Here is a 9,964-nt window from a genome sequence, read left to right as displayed (position 1 = left end):
TCATCCAACACCTGCATCCATGAGACAGAGAAGTATCTGTAAAACACAACAATCAGCAACATGATCATTAATGATTGACATAAATTAAGGGCAATAACAAACGAGTTGGTGTTGGCCTGTTTAAAAAAAGCACAGATTTGCACCATTCAGAATAATATTGTTGTAAATTTGGGGATGGGTCACAGATTTCACACTACTCTGAATGGGAGGTGTTTTTGTTAAAGCAACGTCATCGATGCATCCTATGTTTAAAATCCAAAATTCACCAGTACGGAACACACCGGCGTCCAAACCGAGCGCACCCAACGTGCTCTAAACCCGACGTAATGACGTAACGTCTTTGTGTTGGCAAATCACGGTGCACGCTGGGCGGGCATTGTGAAGCTGTAGTTGAGTGTTAGCAGGCTAACTAGAGAAAGAAAGCTAACTAATCGTGAGAGTGGAAGTGGAGCTAACGTTAAAGGAAAAGGCAACTGTCAAAACAGCAAGGGGAGCAGAAATTTCAGTGAAGTGATAATTTCGTTAGGTGACTACATGAACAGATGTGTAGCTAGTTAATCAAAGACCGTGTTTGTCAGATGCCCGAGGAGCATTTTGGATACTAACATCGATTGTCCCATTTCCAAACGGAAACCATTTCTGGACAAACAGTTCGTGCTAGCTAGCTAGCTAAGTGAATCATCCAGGAGACTTTTCATTGTCACCTAAAAACCCAAACCGAATGTTTTGTCTGTCATGAGTCCGGCCGGGTGCTCCCATGTGAACGGTTATAAGGTGGATAATTGGAAACAAAATCTTCGAGTCATATACCAATGCTTTGTTTGGAGTGGTACTGCTGAGACCAGGAGACGCAAGGTAAAAACACAGGAACTGCAATGTTAGCTTCAGAAACAAAAGTAAAATAATTTACATGTGGCACAGACAGACACAGAACTGATGTGCAAGTGATGTCCCACATGAAGCACAATCACTGAACGGGTGTAACAAAATTACGGTCTTAGTGAAGCTGTACTCTTGCAGCAGTAATATTGCTAGTACTTGGGTTAGCCAGCTAGGTTTCCACCGGTAAGTTAGCTAGCAAGACTCTGCTTGGTGAGCTGCTGCGGAGACTTCTCTGCTGTCTTTAACGTATCTTTATTAGCTCAAGCAATGCTTTTTCAACCTTTTTGTCTTGAGCCAGTGGGCTAGGTTAGCTTAGCGGTTTGGTTTGGTAAATGCCTTACAGTTAGCTGCATGGCTAAACTTGGCTTTGGGGAGAGTTGTGGCCATGGGCTAACATTACCACCCCAAATGTACCCATTGTGTCTCTACACACGCTCACATTGGGGCCACAGAGTAGCGGTTCTCTTCTGGGCATCCCTGGACAGTGTGTTTTTTTTCTTCACTGGTCATTCACTCACGAGTTTGGATGCTGGGATGTCAGCTGATTACTTCTATGCCAATTTCTTTTTGGGCTTATCCCACACCTGCTCGGCCTACACAGCTCCGAATAGCTTTCTATGTGATGTCATCACTGGACTGTGTTGCAGTTTCTTTCACTTTCCCACCCTTTCTCCTTATCTATTTTTTTGTCAACATAAACCTGCTTTTTGTTTGTTTTTTATGCCATGATATCCATTTAAGAAGCTTAAATTTTACTGTAGTTTAACAAGATTTTGTAGCTTGCTTGACTGTTTCAAAGTAAATCCATGCTTTTCTTATATATGTCATACATTTTTATGTCGTTGTGATAAAATAGGTGCTTCAGAGTGATGCAGGATGGACAGAGCTGGTGAGTTGATGCTTATCCCCCTCCTCATCTTCACTGACATACTGTAGTTCTGATGAATACCAGCTGGCTTGCTTTCTCTCTCCTCTTGCTCACCTATCTGTGTGCCTCAGTGCCTTCTCATTTAATGGACTGAATATTAGATGTAAACCTACATAGCGGAAGAATTCAGCCCCATCCCTGTATCTGCTGTGATACACACTTACAGTGAGTGAGATCACTGGGTGGGAGGCTGAACTATATGAGCGGAAGAGCAGCCAAAAGCATAGCTCAGATACATTGCAGGCATGTCAAAGCAAATAGCTTATGCCAAATGGTCGATGACCCTTTTGTTTGTACAGTGTTGTAGTGACATGCTTTAGTTTGAGCTCGAGGTTAACATTGTCTTTAGCCATGCCTCTTTTTTAAAGCGGGATATGCATCAGAATGAAAAAGTGCATCTGAAAATGTATGAGACAGTCCCTAGAAGGATATCAGGCAGTGTAGTGGGTGACACTGCAACAATTTTACCAGCATTTGATGAATGTTAATATCGACTGTCTCCTGTCGTTCTCATACTCTACCTGACAAGAAAGCAATCAGCGGGAGCTCAGTCAGTCTGTCACGGGAATAACACTGGTCAGCGGTGCTTTCTGTTGCTCACTTCTTAGCAATTCACCATGTTCTGCCCAACACTGTAGGCACGTTTAGCTGTTGCAGACCTTTCTTGTCACTTACTTTTGAGAAATCGTATTAATTTTGATAACCTCACTGTATCAGCACCATCACCACTACTGTTTTTTTGCCTAGATGACCAGCACCAAAACCAGTGCTTCAGCAGCATCCAACACTTTTCACCTAAGATTGGCCTGAGACAAAAATTTTGAGAGAAACACTGACAGTATATGAGATGTATATGATAAAATATCTCTTCCCTATTTTTCTGCTATGCCTTGTACGTGCTGGCATGCTGCATGAATATCAGTCCCCAAGGTGTGAAGCCTGGAACTGTCATACTCCTCAAGGTTAGACAGCGTGCAAAGACAATTTTGCACCAAGGTTGAGCTGTTGGGAGCAGGTTTTCTGCACACTTTGAACCCGTCATTGTAAGTTTCAGACTGTATTGCATTGTATTTTTATGCTCTGTCCTCCATCAGTCCATGTATTCTGTCAGTGCATTTTTTCTCTTAAAAATGAGCACCATCTAGTTCCTTTCACATGCCACTGCGCCGCAGTACATCTGTGGCCTTGAAATCTTGAAATAATCTTACATAACTGTCACTGATAACAGGCCTTGCTATGTTTCTGTCATTGAAACATTGCAGTAATACCAGTGCTGTATCTAATAGTACCTTTTACAGGTGTATTTTTGGCTGTAATGTAGCAAAAATGGAGGGCAAGCCTCTGTTTATATTCATTTTATAATAGAAATGTAGATATGTGTAGATTTTCTCCATTTTCTGTGCCTGAAAGATTGTGCTGTTGCATTACTGTATACAATTTTTACAGTAATGTTGATTGACAAATAACATTTGAGGTCAGTTTTCCTTAGAAAAACCATCCTTTTAGCTTTGTGTTATGATGTTGTTGTTTAACAGCTGTCTGACATCTGTTCTGGTGTGTATGCAGTGCCTCTGCTCTGCCCATATGGGCTCAGACAGTGATGGCGCAGGTGATTGATATACAGAGAAAGGAGAGTGGCTCCTGAATGAAGTATTCTCTCTGCTGTCTAATTGCACTCCAGGATGGCTATGGGAGTATGAGTCTTGTGACTCACCCCCTTCACCGAGGCTCTTTACCACCTAACTACTCTGACATGCAGAGCAGGTGTAGTGCTGCTCAAGTGGTACACATGCAGCGCATTCTCCTGAGGTGAGGCAGTCTCTGAATTTGCTCAGCCCTGAATTATGAGCCCAAAGACTAACATCCTGGTATTTTAACATTGTAGAATAAAAATACACACACAAATTTGTTTGTTTAGATGTTTGAATAGATTACAGTGGCATTGAGGGGAACTCTGAATTTTAGCATGGTTGAAAAAAAAAAAAGAGCCCATTGCCTCACTGCTTCACACAATTCGTCTTACAATGGTAAGATAACGACAACTACACAGCAAGCACTGTAGTAGACGAGGCACTGTCTGCTTAGAGGAAGGTTGAAAAACATTGCCATTCAGAGACTGAGGGATTGAAAAAATGCATTTCAACATTGTATTCAGACCAGGTTTCATTGGCGAGTGTTTTTTATCCTGAATTGCTGTTTTTCACCTGCTCTTTTCTCCATTTTTTTTTCCTTTTCCTGTAGTCTGTCCTCCACAGCCTCCCTGCAAGCTGTCACCCTCTCTACCTCAAGTGAAAATCAATTCCCAGGCAATGTGCAGGGGACATTAGTGGAAAATCTGTCACCTGCTCTGCATTCACAATCTAAAACCCTCATGGGTAACAAATGGCAGAAAGAGTGCCAGAGGTAGGAGTTTGCAGAGATGACATCGGAAACTCAGTGCGGCTTGGGATCAGCTATCCTTAATTAAGAAACATTAATTAATATTTCTTTGGCATGTTGGTCCTAGATGAAATGCCCCATTAGCTTGGGATGAGCATGTGGGCTTACACTAACACAGCGTATGAGAGCGTGCACTCTGGAACTTGCACAGCGTTAGCCATAACTTATGGTTTTAACTTGGTGACAAATTTGACGTTGTTTTAGACTCCTTCAGGCCTTGAGTCTGATGTCCTCTTACTCTTTTTACCAAGATGTTATGCTTTAGGGCCACTGTGGAGTCTCTTCTTTACGTCACCCTTGCATTTTTACAAAGAAGCAAACAATGACAGCATCATGCTGCTCCAGTGTGTGATTTTAGACAGCATACTGGCATAGTGGAAACAAAAGAGGCATGAAATGTAACACAGCAGCGTCGGCCTCTTCTGTGACATATAACACACACGTCTGCAGCGCTTTATAAGCAATGACAATGGCCTTAACATGGCAATAACAATCATTTAATGTCTCTGTTATATGGCAGCTAATCTTGCCTTCTGCTCAGAGATTAATGAGCTCCTGAATGTCATTGTTTTCCAATTTGGAGATGTTTAATTTTTCTTCTTTGAACTAGCTGCTAACTGTTTGCAGCTGCTTTTTAATTCACCTGCGTTAGGTTGCAAGCATAACACATCAGAACGCCACATCAGTGCTACCAATGATCCCATCCAGCCTGGCAGCGAAATACCATTTTGGCACTGTTACTACCTCCCGTAGCAGATTAAAGATGAGACAACTCTGTCCTCCCTTTCTGCGATCATACGTTATGTACAGAACAGCAAGGCGACATAACGGCACATCATTCCAGCCTTGAAACTTCTCTGTAAAAGTGTCTGTAGACACTGTTTCAGGGCTGTTACTACCTCCCCAGCTCAAACGCGAGACAAATCTGTCCTCATTCCACAATCTTACCTTTCATACAGAATGGCAAGGCGCCATAATGGCAAAATATTTTCACCTTGAACAGGCAGTGTAAAAGGGGCTCATGTCTCAATTTTCCCATGTGCATAAGCACCATGTGTTTCTAAATAATTTCCTAATTGCATAATACACAAATTCTCCGATGACAAAAAAAAGAAATGTAGGCCTAACAGTGTAAAAATGTCCCACTAAGGGAGATTGCAAGAATAAACAATTATGCAACAGTGTTTTTCTCTTATATCTTATTAGACGTAAAATCATACGTGATTTTATTTTCTGCATCCATGCTTCATTATATTCTGTTCTGGTCGAGGTGTGCTACATGCCATATAGCCAGAGGTGCTACACCCACGGTAGACTGTCAGTTTGTGTCATGTGGACTCCATTTCAGATCGTCGAGGGGGAACTATTGTTCTAACGTCCTTCCCCTCCTATTTGCCTTTGTCTTTACTACAGTTCCCATCTCTTAATCTATTATCACTGTGTTGTTGTGAGTGTGTTACAGCTAGTGACCGATTGTTTGAGTACAGCACGTGAGCATTAGTGTGCCTTTGTCTGCAAAGATTTCTTATATTTCCCCCCCTAATTGAGATTCATGTTACAACAGATTGCCTTGTGCCTTTTAAGCAGACTTGCGCAGAAGCATGTGAGCACATCTTGAAGACAGAAACCTGCCCATGCTTTTAAAAGTTGATTTCGTTCCTCTTTAGGCCTGACTCCAGTCATATTTATAATTTATAGTTTGTGAATGGCTATGGTGGTGGAGGGATTGTGTGAATATTCATGAAAGTCATGGTTATTTATTTTGTGTGATGCTCCATCCAGCAGGATAGACTCCATTTACCATAAGAGGAGGCTCCGTGTGCACTAAAACACTGCCACCATGAAGGAATCTGCCATGCAGTTAAACCAGAGCTATTATCTTAGGTTGAGTGGAAATTGGATGAGATGAAAGCAGGGTGGGTGGGGTTGGTGGAATTTTACAGCCATAACTGCTTTGAAGAATTTGCTGTCACTTTGATTAAAGGGGCCAGGGTCGTGATTAGAGAGCTGACTGAAGTCAACTTTTTTTTAATCTTCTACTTTTGATAAATCATATATGATCAGAGGAACCATACACCCCCCTTTCCCCACAAGTGCAAGCCCCCCTTCTGCTTGTGATGAGGGAAGATGAGAGAGAAATGGTTTGCTAGATAATGCCGGGAATTTCAGTGGTAGGAAAATGGATATATTTTCAAGGATGACACATTTACTTCCTCCTGTCACTCTCTTCTCCCTCCTGTTCTTTCCCTTCACACACACAAACACACACACATGCACAGAATGCACTGAGGCACAGCCAATCCCGGAGAGCGGCTGATTCCTGTGCTGTGAGCAGATCTCTTTGTCAGATCAGTCTCCATCACATCACAGGCCTGCTCCCTGACTCATCAGCATACGTTTGTAGCATCAGGATCTATTCCTCCAGCCTCTTCATAGCCCTTGCTTGTTCCTCTTCTGCGCTCACTCCCACGCTTTTTCTTCCTCTTTTTTTCCTTGCTTCTTGCTTTCGCTTTTTTTTCCCTTGTTTTCAAACCTAGTTCAGCCCACGATTCTCATTTGCCTCTCGATTATCCCATTAAATTTGCCCAAAAGAAATGCTTGTATTGTTTACCTCTTGATAATTATAATGCTGTAGTTAAGATTACACAGAATATACACAGCACTGGTAAACTGCCATACAAAAACATAATTGGATTTTCACAGAGGTTTTTATGTGGATTTTTGGATCTTGTTAGATTCATAGCAAAGCCTCTAACCCTCTCTTTTTCCCCTCTTCCCCATCCTGTCCTTTCCCCCTCATCTCCTGCCTCACAGACGACACTCAGTGGGTTTGGTGATGTCAGACGTTGGCTTCTGGCCCCCTTCCAGACCCATTTCTTCCAAGTTTGTGTGCTTTTTGTCACTCCCAGGTCTTGTCTAATGTGGCTTTCGGTCTGTCAGTCACTGTGGCTCTGGCTTAGTGACTCAGACCAAACAAATGGCACAAGGTCTGTAACCTCCTCTCAGTGTAATGGGCCTGGTGTCACCTTGTGGTGTCCCATCCGCATGCTATTTTCTCCCAATTTTTCATCCTCAAAGAATCTAGCTTGCCGTATTATTACTGCGAAGCCACTGTAATGTACTGGAAGTCTTCGTCATTGCGCTCGGTGTATTTTGCCACAGTGTCTTCATCCTTGCTGTTTATTTTAGATCAGAAATGCTAGAGGAGACAGCCTCTGATTTGCTATGCTTTAGCAATCTTCCACTAGGGAGCAATCCTGGTCAAGAAGATGCAATGCTGACATAGACACAAAATTGAAATTAGCGGAAAAGGAGGTGGGTGGGTTGCTACATGACCACCAGCAGCATTTTTTATGTTATGTCTTGATGTAACTTGTCCAATTGCCAAGTAAACTAATAAGGATTATAGTCTTGAATTTGAAAATGTTTGTGCCGGGGGACGAGCGTGACTTCGCGTTTTGATGAAGCTCCTCTCTGTGTAAGCTGTGTCCGGCTCTCCTCTCAGCCCCTCCTCGCCAGACAAGTTCCCTTTGACTGATTTTCTCTTTCTTCTCTTCCTCCGACCATTCCTTTACTTTACCCTCACTTCAACCAGAAACGCTACTTCTCATTTGACTGGCCAACAGGCTCTGGAAAGACATTGCTGCTACAAAGCGTGCTGGTCATGGCCGGAGCCAGCCAATGAGGCTGCTGTCCAGCCCTCCCTTAGTACCACCATCTGGCTAATGAGCTGTCAATCACTCCCCAGGGGCCGACCAAGCCCAAAACCAAGAGGCAATCAATCTCTTCTAGTGTGGACACTCAATTATTCCCTATTGTTAAAACCTTGGGCCCAAGTGACAGCTTTTCTTAGGACTAGGCTATTTGTCTGGAAATGTCTCGCTGTCCTTGTGAAAAAAGGCGAAGATTGTGGCATTAGACCCTTGCAAGACAATTTATGACTTAGATCTGCTCGATATATGCTCACTTTTAAAGACTCTGCAGTGCGCTAATAGCCCCACAGTGCCTTTTTTGTAGGCAGTGCTCATAGATTTTCCTTGTTCAAAGATCTGTGGATCCTGATTGGTGCCATTAGGACAGAGAAGAAATCAGCTTGTGATCTGATGAGATTTGAGTCCAAGGGAAGCATTCAGAAGCCCGATGCTGTGGGTGTCAGCCGCTCTCTTTGGTGTGTGTGAGTGTGTGTGTGCGTGCTTTCTTTTGGTGGAGCAGGGTGGTTTTGGGCATCTGGTAGCTGCAGGGTTTGACAACTGATCACGTTCCCTTTTGTTAAGCTGGAGCTAGACTGTTAACCATCTGTGCAGACAAACAAACACACTGCTGTCTGCATGATCCTCCCTCTTGCCGTACATGTTTGTCAATGTTTTTACTTATTTTTTTTGCAGCGCTGGTCAGACTACACGCAAATTAGATAAATGTTGGCTTGGTGCTCTTGTGTGAGGGGGCTTTGTGTCTTTATGTAGCAGTATTGAAGTTTTTAAACCACGTGTGCTTGGTGTGTGTAACATAATGCTTGTTTTACACCGTGCTACTTGTATAACATCAAACTAGCATAAACTATCATTTTTTTACTGTACTTTTGGGAGTGGAAACCCTTCTGGTGCCTGTTCTCCCCTGCAGCCTCTGATCTCTGCAAATTAAGAGGGAAACACAGCCTATATCTCCCTAATTGAGTGATCATAATCAGATTCACACATGCACGCCTATTTATCCCATGTGCTGCAAACCCTGTTTTATCAACCTACACAACTTAAACAAACCCTAGAGAAGCATTGGGCTACATTTTTAATCATGGCATCAAAGCTACTCTACCGTGAGTATCGCAGCTTAGTTCCACTCCCTCCACATTTTATTTAGTTTTTATTTCTGTTTCCTGGAGATGGCGAGGAAGCTAGACTCCATAGGCTCAGGGTTTAGCTATAATGTCCTTATAGTGGTGTGTGACAGTATGAGGCCAAACTACACACTCCAACAATTCCTCATCTCTCCCACAGCTCGGATTCATTTGGATGAGGTGGGAATACATTCACACGCAAAAGACCATACAGCATGTCATTGTCAATGGAGGTTACAATGAGCCGATGGAGGACGGAAGTGAAAAGAGAATAGAGTACGATTGGTATTGTGAGCGTCCCTCGGGCTGCTTACTAAGACTGCGTTTTGCAGGGCAGGCATTGTCATGTGGGGATAGTGGGAAGTCGGGGGGAGGGAGAGGGGGGTAATAACATCATCCTGCCAAGGCACTGACAGGCTGCAGCCCCACGGGGTCAGTCGGCAGCACGGTTCTGGAGCATCACCATCAGTCTTCTTCCCCAGCCTCCCTCAGCTTGTTCATATTAGTTATAGTATCAGAAAGGACCAAGTGTGTGTGTGGAGAGATTCTGCGTGTTGTTTTATGCATATTTATAGCATGCAGTGCGCATGTCAGCCATTGTTAATTTTGTTGATGTTCAAGCATGTGTGTGTAGAGAAGCATGCACAGGCTCATGAGTGTGAGGGAGCTTGGTGAGTCACAGCTCTCATATAGCCGCGCTCTCCACCCCGTATTGACTCTCTCACTCCCCTCCCCGGTCTGTTCTTTGCAGCAGCAGGAGCGTGCTCAGTGGAGGCAGAACCTTTGTCCACATCATAATCGTCATTGTCGTTTTCTCCTCCTCAGTTACAGTTCATCACATTACTGGCTCTGTTTGAATATATGAATGCATTACCCTAAAT

General features: G+C 43.3%; 1 protein-coding gene across 2 annotated transcripts in view; it reads left to right on the top strand.

Annotated features, from left to right (window-relative positions):
• The first annotated feature begins 419 nt into the window (after positions 1-419).
• LOC121956801 (ubiquitin carboxyl-terminal hydrolase 22-like) overlaps positions 420-9,964 on the top strand; it is a 32,406-nt gene continuing 22,861 nt past the window's right edge. Inside the window, exons 1-2 of one of the 2 annotated variants that reach the window (XM_042505196.1) lie at positions 420-855; positions 1,739-1,771. In XM_042505196.1, the coding sequence (XP_042361130.1) occupies positions 736-855; positions 1,739-1,771 (153 nt within the window). In that variant the 5' untranslated portion in view covers positions 420-735. The remainder of the gene's footprint in view (positions 856-1,738; positions 1,772-9,964) is intronic. The other variant, XM_042505197.1, reaches the window with a different exon arrangement.

This window comes from Plectropomus leopardus, chromosome 17 (genome assembly GCF_008729295.1).
Source record: "Plectropomus leopardus isolate mb chromosome 17, YSFRI_Pleo_2.0, whole genome shotgun sequence".
NCBI lineage: Eukaryota > Metazoa > Chordata > Actinopteri > Perciformes > Serranidae > Plectropomus > Plectropomus leopardus.
Note: the sequence above shows the minus strand (reverse complement) of the source record. Positions and strands in the feature narration are given on the sequence as shown.